We start from the raw sequence: 13633 nt of genomic DNA on the forward strand, positions 1-13633 counted from the left end.
TCAGGGCTCCCTCTTCTATTTCGCGCCGACTTCTCCCATCCAAATGGGCATGCGCGGCCTCCCATACTGACTTGTTACCTGAAATTAGGTATGTAGAAGAGGGCGGGATGGAGGCGGGTGGCGGGCAACTTTGCTCCGTCCACGGAGCTTGCGTAGAGATGCCTACTATGCCTACTTTGCAAAAAGCAAAGTAGGCAACACTATGTACACTCCGTGGGCGGAGCGTAGTCTTGCGCCCAGGGTTAGTGTTTATATGCTATCATGAAGTGTAATGTCGTAAAACAGTAATGACCGTTTTTTCTTTAATGTCTCGGTTTGTTGAAACGCTCATGTAAAGCGCTCTAATTCTCTACTTTGGGTCATGTTTGCACTATAGAAAACACCAAATAAATAAATAAATAAAATAAATGCTGCTTTATACCTATTAGCAATGATATAAATTGGAATCCAAAGGTATTTGTTCACCCCTCTAATCTTTGCCTGTGCTTAAAGTTGGCTTTGTCTAATGAGAATGGAGGGCTGTCATCATCTCGTTTGGTTGTAAATATATTCATCCCACAGGAAAATACCATGATATTTTCGTCGATTCCACGCTTTCATTGATTCATAAGGAATGAACAGGGGAACCCAATATACCCTTGTAGGTTTGGGCAACAAACGTTTAAGGTCAGTGTGTGCTACAAGGGATTTGCTTGAGAGTGACAGTCAATAATAATTAGTAGTAGTACATAAATATCATCCTCCAATGAATCAAGTTTGATTTCACACTTAAAAGCTAGAACTTATCAAGCAGGAAATGGAAGGAAAAAGAAGCACGGAGGAAATGAATTAAATGCAAAAAAGTTGTTTTATATTCAGTGTCAAAACATCTTATGGGGAGATACATAAAATGAATCAAGCAAGTTATGTGTCAAAAGTAAAGTATGTCACCTTCAGGAATGGGCGTTCGACAGTAAGCTCATACCAGCTGAGCAGGCTGGCTTTGGTAAGAATTGCCTTGAACTCTTCTACTTGGACTCAGGTCCTGCTGGGAGGGAACCAGGGTTTGTCCCGTGAAGTGGGGATGCTTAATGGTGCTTATGCCTCTTCTTTCCTCACTCTACACTCATGATTTGCCTCTTAGAGTTTGCCAAAGGGGGATCCATTTAAATTAGGTTTGATAATTGTTGATCGTCTTCTTTATGCTGACAGTGTTATTTTGCTGGACTTAACCCCGATAGGCCTGCATAGACGCCTCTGTGTGTTGGAGAAATATGCGAAAGAACACTGTCTAAAAAGAAACATATCTAAGAGTAAAGTCATGATTATTAGAACAAAGGGGCGCAGAATCAGTAAAAACTTCAATTGGTCCATGGGGAATGCCAAGGTGGGAGTGGTGCAGTTTTACCCTCACATTGGCAAATTACATGCTTAAACAAAGATCATATAAGTTACTGAAAAAGTAAGGCATTGTCCTAAGATTGGACAAAAGCACTTCACACAAGTCCGCTCAGTTTATAAGACAAAAATACCGCCATCCCTGAGTTATCCCTGTGCAGTGATGGGCGAGCGGCACTGATGCTTCTTTGAGTAAGTAGAAGGGCGCACACGTGACCTGAAGACTTTCACTTCTCCATGTGCCCAGGGCTCGAATTTAGACTATCTCCTACAACCGTGCTTAATATGGCAGCCGTCCAGAGGTGGGGGAACAGTCTACTGGGTAGTGAAATGGATTCTATCCGAGCTGCACTAAAGCTTGAAATCTTTCATTGCTTGAAGGGAAGAAGCACAGTTTATTCTAATTATATAAAATCTCTGTAACTGTTTGAGATTAGCCAGATGGGGTTGTCCTCTTCCAAAATCTTTAATTACAAAATGTGGTTTAAAAATCGTTGTATGCAGTGAGTCGAAAGGGGATATTCTGTTCTGTTAACAGCATGTAAGGAATTAAATTATAATAGAGAGGAGCATCTGCAAAAAAAAAAAAAAACGATATTTCATGGAATCTCCCACACGGAGTAAACAGAATAATTCTGTTATAAAGGTTTAATCTGCTTCTGCTGCAAGTCATCACTGGAACACTTTCTAAGACTGCTCTTTTTGAAGCATAACATAACTACGTCAGTTGAGGCTTACCAGTGTCTATTGGCATACCCTCCCCCTCCTGAAATGGTTTGCAAAAAAAGGTAGTTTTTTTTTAAAAGTGTCTTTTACATTTTGAAATAATAGGAGTGATTACTCTCTTACTCTCTGCCTTTTATTTGAATTGTGACACAAGGGATTGTACAGAGTTCCCCTAGTAAAGGTCTATAAACGAGTCTCGCTCTCAGTGAAGGTGGTGGAGAGGAGGGAGCCAAAGGGTCCCTTTTCGGAACTAAGAAACCTCATACAACTGCAAGGCTGGATGACATATTTCGTTCAGCCCTTTGTGATGTTGTTTGCATCATCGGCTTCCTGCTCCTGCGTCAAGCCGGCGCTGCAATGCCTGACGGGTAACACTATGTGTTACTCTCTGTCGGAGTTCTTTTGTTCCTTGCCGTGATGTTTTGGTCTGTGAGGTACAAAAAATAGGTGAAGTAGTGAGCGGAATGTGGGTTAAAATAAGTTAGGTAGTCCACTAAGAACACTTTAATGGTGTGGCTAGCTACTTGTTTAAAAAGTGAAAAGAGGGGTATAGAGGACCAAGGTAACCATTAGTACGGCCTCATTTCAACCCTCCAACATGGTCAACATGTTTCATGCCCACAGGGGGCAATTCTTCAGGACCAAAAATTGTGCTCATATACTTAAAAAGTACCCTTGGGGAGACCTCAAGAGTACGGTTAATACAACCTTGTTAGGTCAATGCCCGGAGTTCAGCCAAAAAAGTACTGTCACACCGTCGGACCAAACTCAAGGTTGTCTCTATCTGCGCGACTGGTTCCAGTGGGGCGTGTGCTAGAGGGGTTGACCTTAGCCACAGCGGGACAATGCCGATAGGAACCTACCCCCACTCGCAGCGGCGTGTGGTGAAAACGCGAACCAGCCGGTACTTATTTGAATTGCTAAGGAAAGTAAATGTTTTTATGCTCATCATAAGCTTAATTATTACTTTGCATGCTGTGTTAAGCTGGATGCTCGACAGATGTAATGAGGCTTAGGCACTCTATTTTCTGCCAATCCTTTGCCCCTCTAGCACTTTATTGGCTCATTTGCACTTGTTACTCCACGCCTTTTATCAGAGTGTACCGCATTCTTTACTGCAGAGCGCGTTGTGCTATTTTGCCTACATTGATTTAGTTGCGTATTTGCACTATGTCAGATGTTGGCACTTTACAGTAGAGCATTATATTCAGTACTGTTATTTTTAATTTGCACTTTTTGGGGCATATTTGCAAGGACGGCGATAAATAAATGCCAAGCGCGCTTAGCGCTTGTTTATTTATCGCCGACTATCTCTGGATTTTATCGCCCTGGTAGCGCGTTATTAACAACTCGCTTCTCCAGGGCGATAAAAATTCTAGAGAGAGAGGGGGAATCGCCGTTTTGCAGGGAACATCGCTGTTCCCTGCAAAACGGCGATAACCTTGCTGATACGACCCTGTGGTCATATCAGCACAATCCACCCCCAATGTTAGGGATAGCTAATTCTGCATTTTAGCAGACGTTAGTTTTTGGAGAAAACAGCGGTTTTCTCTAAAAACTAACCTCTTCTAAAATGCTAGGGCAGCCTTGTAAATATATATTTGCAAGGTTGTACTGCCCAGTGATGCCCACTTTGCATCTCATTTAAGATGCAAAGGGAGGCGTCGGGTAAAAGGGTGCTAACATGCGATTATGCATGTTAGCACCCTCTTGTTAGTAGGGCAATAGTTTTATCTCCGCTTTTTTGGCTTTTAAAGCCAAAAAAAGTGGAGATGAAGCCCTTGTTAATATGTCCCAATAAGGTTGTATATATTCTTAGCGAATGAGGTTTTGTATTAGATTTGTCAATTACAGTTTTGGGTCATCTGAGGGATACCCTATGGATCCCTGTGTGTTAACTTTGTATGGATGAACAATTTATCTTTCAACTGTAGTGGTATGTGTTTTTTCTTTTGTGCTTTAATTTTCTTGCATTGAAGATGAGGATGAATTGCTGTATTCTTTATGTGGATCTCTGTTGAGTTCCATAGTACAATAAATATGAATTTAATCGAATTAAAAATACCTATCATTAATATTTTGGCAGATCATCTTTGTCTTGTCTCCCTCCAACGACTTGTTCTTTGACTGTCACATACATATTGGAAGTAATGAATAGTGTTCTGTCACACGGGATTTTCCCGTCAGACTGGAAGAAAGCCATTGTTAGGCCGTTACTTAAAAAACCTTCACTTGACCCAACCATCTTGAAAAACTTTAGGCCCATATCCTTACTTCCTGCCCCCGCCAAAATGCTTGAGTCCCATCTGAATCTGCATCTGTCTGCCTTCCTGGACTCTCTGGGTTTTTAGATCACACCCAGCACGGGTTCAGGAAACTCCATAGTACGGAGTCCGCTCTTACTATGGTTACCGATTACATCAGAATGAAGGTAGATCAGGGACAGACAACACTGCTGGTCTTACTCGATCTGACCGCAGCATTTGACACCCTATCTCCCTCGATTCTAACATCTCGTCTGAGGGAGATAGGAGTGGAGGGGTGAGCCCTGGACCTTCTGTCCTCTTTTTTAGATCTTAGAGAACAGAGGATCAAACTAGGAGAATACCTCTCTCCTCCTACATCACTGCAATGTGGGGTACCACAAGGGTCGGCCCTAAGCCCGACCCTATTTAACATTTATGTGGCCCCCCTAGCGAGATTGGTAAAAGCCCAGGGAATGGAAGTAGTGTCATACGCAGATGACACCCAGATCATGGTGTCACTAACCCAGCCGGTCAGCACCTCCGCCTTCAACTTCAGGAGCTGTATGCAATCAGTCTCCGACTGGATGGTAGTCAACTCCTTGAAGCTGAATGGCGACAAAACCGAGGTGCTGATCTTTGGAAAGGATCAGGATGTGTGGTCAAGTGATTGGTGGCCGCAATCCCTAGGAACTTGCCCTGTTCCCTCCCACTCAGCTAGGAACCTAGGGGTCATGTTCGATACTTCTCTGGCTATGACCCTTCAGGTTAACAGAACGATGGCTACTTGCTGGGGAATTCTTAAAATTCTCCGTCGAATAGCGCACTATCTTTAACCGCAAGCTAGGAAACAGACAGTGGTTGCATTGGTTGGTTCAAGATTGCACTACTGCAACTCACTGTATGCAGGGATTAACAAGGGACTAATACAGCGACTTCAAACTGTACAAAATGCGGCTGCAAAATTTGTCCTGGATACCCCCCACTCTTCCTCTGCGACAAAAGCCAGAAAGAGCCTACACTGGCTTCCGATAGAGCACCGTATCTCTTTTAAAATCATCTGCTTAGTGCATAGTGCTCTGAAAGCTGGAACATCTGTTGGATTGGGTTCACTTCTCTCCGGCTATGTCTCCAGCAGATGTCTGCGCTCACTGCAACAAAACCTTCTGGTTATTCCTCGGTCCAAGAAGACCAGATGGGGAGGTAGAGCTTTTTCCACAGTCGCCCCCCGTCTCTGGAATGCACTTCCTCTCGAACTAAAGTCTATATCCTCACTGCCCCTTTTTAAAAAAGGCCCTGAAAACATGGTGTTTTAAGAAAGCCTACCAGTAAACAGCTCCTGGGACATGTAACTATTTTTGAGCTGGGCGCCTTGATGCCCTTGGGCTTAGTTTGCGTGTTATAAATTTTCTTTCATTTAATTTCATTTCATAAATATAACTCAACAAGTTTGCCCTTGTATTTTGAAGGACTAAATATTTTTGGGGGAATTCCTAAACATTTTCAGAAGTACTCCTAGAAAGCGAATGTTGCACTACTGCTGAGAACCCTTTCCTCTGCATTTTTACCAATATTGGAGTTGTTTAACTGCACACTTGCATTCTGGACATGGATTAACTCATGCTCATTACTGATTTAAATCTCCACTATTTAAAAGGTGGGAATGAGTCAGCAAAATCTTGTCAATGTCCACAAACAAGTTTGGTTACTCTGAAGAAAATCTTATTTTTAAAGTGGTCAAATAGGTCTGTGGAATGGACACCCTGTGTACCGCTTTTGGCCGCCATAAGTGTGGCAGGGTATGCTTAGACGTGAGTCCCTTGCTCACTTTGCCACTGGATTCAAGCAAGCCTGGCTGTAGACGGCTGTAATGCCAGAAACCGGTCCTCGGAAGCTTGTTTCCGGTCCAGGGAAGGCATGGCTTGGCAGTTCGGGCTGGACTGTTCCCATGAGGCACAGGGTCAGACTGATTTGCATATGGCCATGTCTGAACTGGGGTGGCAGAGTGGGCTAAAGAACTGTGATGAATTCAACCCAGATCTTTTTACTGGGTGTGAGTGTTTGATTGGTTCAGATGCTCCGTCCATCACCACCCCCTATTGTACCGCTTTTGGCCGCCATAAGTGTGGCAGGGTATGCTCAAACGTGAGTCCCTTGCTCACTTTGCCACTGGATTCAAGCAAGCCAGGCTGAAGACGGCTGTAATGCCAGAAACCGGTCCTCGGAAGCTAGTTTCCAGTCCAGGGAAGGCATGGCTTGGCAGTTCGGGCTGGACTGTTCCCATGAGGCACAGGGTCAGACTGATTTGCATATAGCCATGTCAGAACCGTGGTGGCCGAGTGGGCTAAAGAACAGTGATGGATTCAACCCAGATCTTTTGACTGGTTGTGAGTGTTTGATTGGTTCAGATGCTCTGTCCATCACCGCCCCCTTTTGTACCGCTTTTGGCCGCCATAAGTGTGGCAGGGTATGCTCAGACGTGAGTCCCTTGCTCACTTTGCCACTGGATTCAAGCAAGCCGGGCTGAAGACGGCTGTAATGCCAGAAACCGGTCCTCGGAAGCTTGTTTCCGGTCCAGGGAAGGCATGGCTTGGCAGTTCGGGCTGGACTGTTCCCATGAGGCACAGGGTCAGACTGATTTGCATATAGCCATGTCTGAACTGGGGTGGCAGAGTGGGCTAAAGAACGGTGATGGATTCAACCCATATCTTTTGACTGGGTGTGAGTGTTTGATTGGTTCAGATGCTCCGTCCATCACCACCCCCTTTTGTACTGCCTTTGGACACCCTGTGTAGCCTGCTAAGGACACCCAGTCTCTTTAGCTCATTGTCCTCAGGACTCCAGTATATTAATAGGGCATGTGCCTTTTGTCTCCTCCTCCTCAAACCCCTCGCTCTGTAATATCATGTGCCCTTTGGTATTTCCTCCCTGGATCTTTCATACTGATGCTATCACTTCTGCCTCACATATCTTCAACCATCGATCCTGTGAACTGATATTGTCACAAATTGGCCCGCATCTGTTCCTCCATGGATCCCTTGCACTGATGCAATCACATGTGCCCAGCATCATTCACTCCCTGGACCCATTAGACTGATGCAATACATCTGTCTGCATCTGTTCCTCCCTGGATCCCTAGAACTGATGCAATCACATGTCTTCTGCATCTCTCACACCCTGGATCCCTCGCACTGATTCATTCACATCTGCCCGCATCTCATTACTGGATCACTCGCACTGATGCTATGACATGTGCCCCGCATCTCCTCCTCCATGAATCCCTCACACTGATGCTATAGCAAGTGCTCTGCATCTCTAACTCCCTGGATGCCTTGCATTGATACCATGACATGTGCCCCGCATCTCTCACTTCCTATATTCCTCGCACTGATGCAATCACATGAGCACATCATCGCTTCTTTTTAGTATCCCTCACACTGATGCACTCCAATATCACCTGCATCTCTCACTCCCTGGATCCCTCGCACTGATGCTATGGCTTGTGCCATGCATCTCCCACTCCCTGTATCCCTCGTTCTGATGCTATGATGTGCTCTACATCTTTCACTTCCTGTTTCCCTCGCACTGATGCTATAACATGTGCCCCAATTCTCTCACTCACAGGATTCCATACACTGATACTATGACATGTGACTTGCACCTCTTTGTACAAGGATCCCTCGCACTAATGCTTTGACATTCGCCCAGCATCTCTCACTCCCAATATCCCTTGCACTGATGCAATTACATGTGCCTTGTATCTCTTCCTCCATGTATCCCTCGCACTGATGCAATTACATGTGCCCTGCACTCTTCCTCCATGTATTCCTCGCACAGATGCTATGACATTTGCCCTGCATCTCTTCTTCTTGGACCCCTCACACTGATACAATCACATGTGCCCCGCATCTCCTCCTCCAAGTATCCTTCACACAGTTGCACTCACATGTGCCTGCATCTCTTCTTCCTGGATACCTCACACTGATGCTATGACATATGCCCTGCATCTCTTCCTGGATCCATCGCACTGATGCCATTAAATCTCTCACTCCATGTATCCCTCGCACTGATGCTATGACGTGCCCCACATCTCTCACTTCCTGGATCTCTTGCTCTGATGCTATCACATGTGCCCTGCATCTCTTCCTCCAAGTATCGCTTACATTGATGCACTCAGATGTGCTCCTCATCTTTTACTCCCTGGATCCCTCACAATGATGCTATCACATGTGCCCGCATCTCTCACTCCCTGGATCCTCACACTGCTGCTATCACATGTGCCCCACATCTCTCAATGTTTGCGTCCCTCACATTAATGCCATCACATGTGCCCTGTATCTCTTCCTCCAAGCATCATTACATGTATCACTCGCACTGATGCATTCACATTTGCCTACTCATCGCTAACTCCCTGGATCCCTCACACTGATGCAATCACATGTGCCCCACATCTCTTCCTTCAAGTATCGCTCACACTGATGCTGACATCTGCCCTTTATCTCATCCTCCTCTTTTATCTCATATGAGTTTATAGATACAATTTGTCTCTCAATCTGCTGCTTGTGTGATAATGTCACATCTGACCTTTGCCTCTTCCCCAGTTTATTTCTCACACATGTTCTTCTTCGCCTCCTCTCCAGGTCCCTCGCTCTGTGTGCAGTGAGAGCTGTCCTCCTGGGTACAGGAAGGTCCCTCTGGAGGGGCAACCCATCTGCTGCTATGACTGTGCCCCCTGCTCAGAAGGAGAGATTACCAACAAGATTGGTAGGTGATAAAACACTGCATGCCTACCAATGATCCTTTCCAAAGACCCAAATGAGAAGACTTGCACATGTACATTACTCTCAAGTTCATAAGTAACATTTCTTCTAAGATAAAAAAGTATGCAATGAAGTGGCATCAAAATGCTCCATGAAAATACAAAAGGCATAGATTCAGAACCTTATTGTTTATTCCCCTCAATCTTTCATATTTCTAAGGTTGGGAAAGAGGAATCCTTTGGGTAGCAATACCCTTTTAATAACAACCATTGTGTTATGCTTATGGGCAGATTTACTAAGAGTTTGTTCCTGGTTTGCATCGGAAAAGTGGTGCAAACCTGGTGCAAAGTATTGTTTTGAGACTTACTTTCAAGTGCAGATTCTGAATTGAGTTGGACAGTAATTCTAAGTAGCATAAAGTATCACTATGAGCTAGTTTACACCATGGAGGCGTAACATGGGTGGTACACGGATGTTCGCACGCACTCACCCATGGATGTTGACACAAATCGCTATCTACTAACTTTAATAGAAAAGGATAGGCATGAAACAATTACTCATCCTCAAGGCAGGTGTAAAGTTGGAGAAAATATTTCCAAATTTGCATATGTGCTGCACCATACATTACACATACAAAGTGGTAATTTTATGAAACATTGAATTCTGTTTTGGAAGAGTACACTGTCAGTATAAATCTTTAACTTGACATAATTCAATCAACCTCACCCTGTTGTGAAAGGGTGTAATTGGCACAAGGCAGCCTAAAGTACGGCCGCACTAGAGGACACATCACCATATCTTAATAGATAACTTTGGTTGCTGCTCATGGTAAAAAAAAGGTTTTTAGCAAATTGATTAAGGAGAGGTTTAGGAAGGTGCAAACTTTCACCCTCAAAAGAGTAAGCCCATTGGTATTCACAAACTGCACTTCTGTAGTTAGCATATCCAAATATTTCAGCAAAGCAGGTGTAAATGCATTCCAGCTCGACCTGGTGTAAGCCCAGCACCACATATGGCCAACCACTGGTACTTCAACAAACCCCTATCCATAGTAACACAGACAGGCTCTTATAATAACACCAGATAACAAGTAATGTTAAAATAAAAGAATGTATTTAGAATGTTAAAACATATGTATAACTGTAATTTAATGTTAAAGAAATAATGTATTATCTTAAAATAAACATTTCTTTATTATTAAATAGTTTAACACACCTTTAAGCTTAAGAATAAACATAACTTTATTTATTAAAAGATAATTTAATTTAAAATAATTCTATAAAATATGTTTGGTAACATTACTACATAATAAATAAATATGGACATGTTATCTAGGTAGGAATTTTCTAAAATGAATTAAAAAAAATGAATGTCATTTAAATTTAATATATATTCAAATTGTCAACTATTTTTAATTCAAAACTAAGTTTGTTGTGCTGTAATAGTTTTTTTATTTTTTTCTACTGTTAAAGTACATATATAAAATTCATTTTCATTAATATGTAACAGAAATATTTGTATAATTTATTTTAAAGTTTAATAAACTTAAAACAATTGTCCTATACTTTACAATTAGGATCTCTCCAACCAGTGGCTATGACTTTGTGTCAAAAGTTACTAGTAGTATCATTACACTCTTAAGCTCTACTTCCTGATTTATTTGAGATGGGGCAAGATAGTCCACACTAAGGGACCTAATATGATGTTGGTCGGAGTTTCCTCTGAATGACACCATGATGGAAACTGGACCGACTGACCTTTGGTCAGCGATCCTGAACGCCTAATTATGTGGGACCGCACATGGTGCAGTTGCATACCCATCATTTCCCTATGGGAGCATGTATTACAGCTGTAAACTGGCCTTAGTACATGCTCCCATAGGGAAATGTGAGGTTGTGTTAATCCCTGCACCTCGTGGCAGACACCTCAATGTGCCTGCCACATGGTGCAGGGATTAACAGGGGGGCACAAAGGCAGCAAACGAAAGGGAGCCCTGCTAGGAGCCCCCAAACACGATTTCCGACAGGGTTTCCATGTCAGAAAGGCCTACATGAAAACCCTGCCGTAAACCGTGCATCGTAATCCGGGCGGCGCAAACCGCCGTCCATATTGATTACGGGCCAGTTCCGACTGGCTGGCGGGCTCCTCTCGGAAGCCAGCTGGAATGACCGTCCGGTTTCAATTCTGACTGGCTCTATTGTAATCAGCCAGCCGTAATTGAAACCGACAATGACCCAGGTTTGGAAGCTTTACGACCTACATCGTAATCGGCCCCTATGTAGTATATTTACACTCAGAAATGCTGAGTAGCCAAAGCTAGTAAATTTACTGCACACTACAAGTCTACATTTAAAGATGTAGATTTGTATATTTGTCTTGTAAATAGTGAGCATAAATTCACTCTTATACTTTTGTGTGAATTTCATACTTTTGGGTATTCACAATTTTCAAGTGTAATAAATATAGATTTTTTTAAATAAAATTAAATAAAAAAACACAACCTAGCAATTTTATTTCTAATTAGTACTAACCACATTGAATTAAACTTGAGTTTAATTATTGTAAATTACATTTTAATTTTAAATATATTTTTTACTATGGTTAATATTATTAGCTAAACTAATAATATATGTAGATATGATTGTGTGCATTTTTTAAGACACACAAACACATACACATATGCACATAATTAACTGACAGCAAGTGATATCACTGGACTAAATACTAACTTTGGGCTCCAGAGCAGAATGCTACCTAGCGTAAAGTGCTTTAATGTCTTGGCAGGGTTGATGAGCGCTATATAAATGCATTTTTTTACAGCGTTACATATAGTATGAACTTGACCTAAAGGTATCGCGTATCAATGCGCTTTACACAAGCACCAATTGCATTACATGAGGACACATTCATTTTTGTTAGGCACAGGGAGATTAAGTGATTTGCCCAGAATCGCAGGATGTTGCGCGTCCTTGCCGAGACTCAAACCCGGTTCCCCAGATTTGAGATCGACTGCCCTAGACGTTAGGCCAACTCTTCTCCCCAAGGTCAACTCCTCTTCCCAATTTTTAATTATTATAGTTTAAAAGTCAAAATAATGTAATTATTTTAACATCTTTTCCTATGGGGTAATAAATTAAGGTCCTACACCCACTATTTTCTATGGGAGTGTGTTTCAGAACCTGCAAATGGCCTTGTGTGATGCTGAACTTCCTCCAAGGCTTGGCTGCTGAATATTTGCTGCTGTTTTGTCACCCTTAATGCCATAGCAACTTCAGAAATGCCATTTGTGAATAAAAATTGTCTTATTCTGTTGTGGGTGTGTTATGTATTAGAGTGTTAATACATTTCGGGTCACTCCATGGACCCTTCTTCAGGGGTCTAAAACAATAAATAACGCAAGATGCTAATCAGTCCGTCTTTCGTAATAAACAAAAGATATACATATATTCAATGTAATACTGACAAACATCATTGGAGATTATAATTACTAGCATACAACATATAATAGTACAAAAAAGGTGCCCAATGTACATAAAGTGACAATAGAGAAATCAATGCGTGGTGCTGCATCTCATGTATTTCATGATGAAAAACTTGATCGCATGCTTAATGCACGCATTCATGGAAAGTGCTCACATCCCAAAATGATTCAAAACCAATACCTCATGCCATGTTCGACTGATAAACGATATAACTCGCATTTCAACCAAAATTACCAGGGAACGGGGTCCTATCTAAGCTAAACAAGCATTGGCATATTTATTTATTTTTTCAGCATTTGTAGAGCGCAAACTGTCACCATTGCAGGCATCCTGGCGCTGACTGAAGTCCATAGGGGCAAAAAGCGGGAGACAGCAGGGACTAAAGTAAGAGGCAATAGTCTAAGGAAAAAGCCAAGTTTTGATCCTTCTCCTAAACGGGAGAAGCTCAGTGATGTGCCTAATATCCACTGGAAGCGTGTTCCAGAGCTTGGCGGCTGTTACCTCGAAGGATCTACCTCCGGATCTAACCTTCTTGAATCTGGGAACCACTGCCAATTTGGCTTCAGCGGAGCGAAGTTGCCTGACTGGGGTGTACCACGCAAATTTGGATCGAAGGGAGGCAGGACCAATTCCATGAAGCGCCTTAAACACTATACATAGGGCTTTAAATTGTATTCTCTGCCTCACAGGAAGCCAGTGGAGTTTGCTCAGTGAAGAAGATCCATTAGCTCTTCTGGGAAGCCCCAAGGCCAGTTTGTCAGCTGCTGATTGGACACTTTGGAGCCTATCCAGCAGGAAACCAGAGGATCCCAACAAAAGGGCGTTGCAATAGTCTATTCGACTAAGAATGGTGCATCTAACCACTTGGGCACGAGCGTGACATGGAAGGAGAGGTAGTACCTTCCTAAGGGATCGGAGAATGGCAAAGCAGCAAGCAGAGGTCTTTTGAATGTACGTCTCCATGTTGAGTCTCTGGTTCAGCATGACCCCTAGGTTACGGATTGTCTCCACCGGCTGAACTGGAGATCCAGTTTCCGGGGGCCAA

At 43.0% G+C, this 13633-nt stretch overlaps 1 protein-coding gene across 1 annotated transcript in view; it reads left to right on the forward strand.

Moving 5' to 3' along the window:
* The window catches only part of LOC144784202 (vomeronasal type-2 receptor 26-like), a 392249-nt gene that overhangs the window by 351650 nt on the left and 26966 nt on the right, over positions 1-13633 (forward strand). Inside the window, exon 5 of the mRNA XM_078662860.1 lies at positions 8987-9110. Coding sequence (XP_078518986.1) covers positions 8987-9110 — 124 coding nt within the window. The remainder of the gene's footprint in view (positions 1-8986; positions 9111-13633) is intronic.

Source organism: Lissotriton helveticus, chromosome 10, assembly GCF_964261635.1.
Source record: "Lissotriton helveticus chromosome 10, aLisHel1.1, whole genome shotgun sequence".
NCBI classification, from domain to species: Eukaryota; Metazoa; Chordata; class Amphibia; order Caudata; family Salamandridae; genus Lissotriton; species Lissotriton helveticus.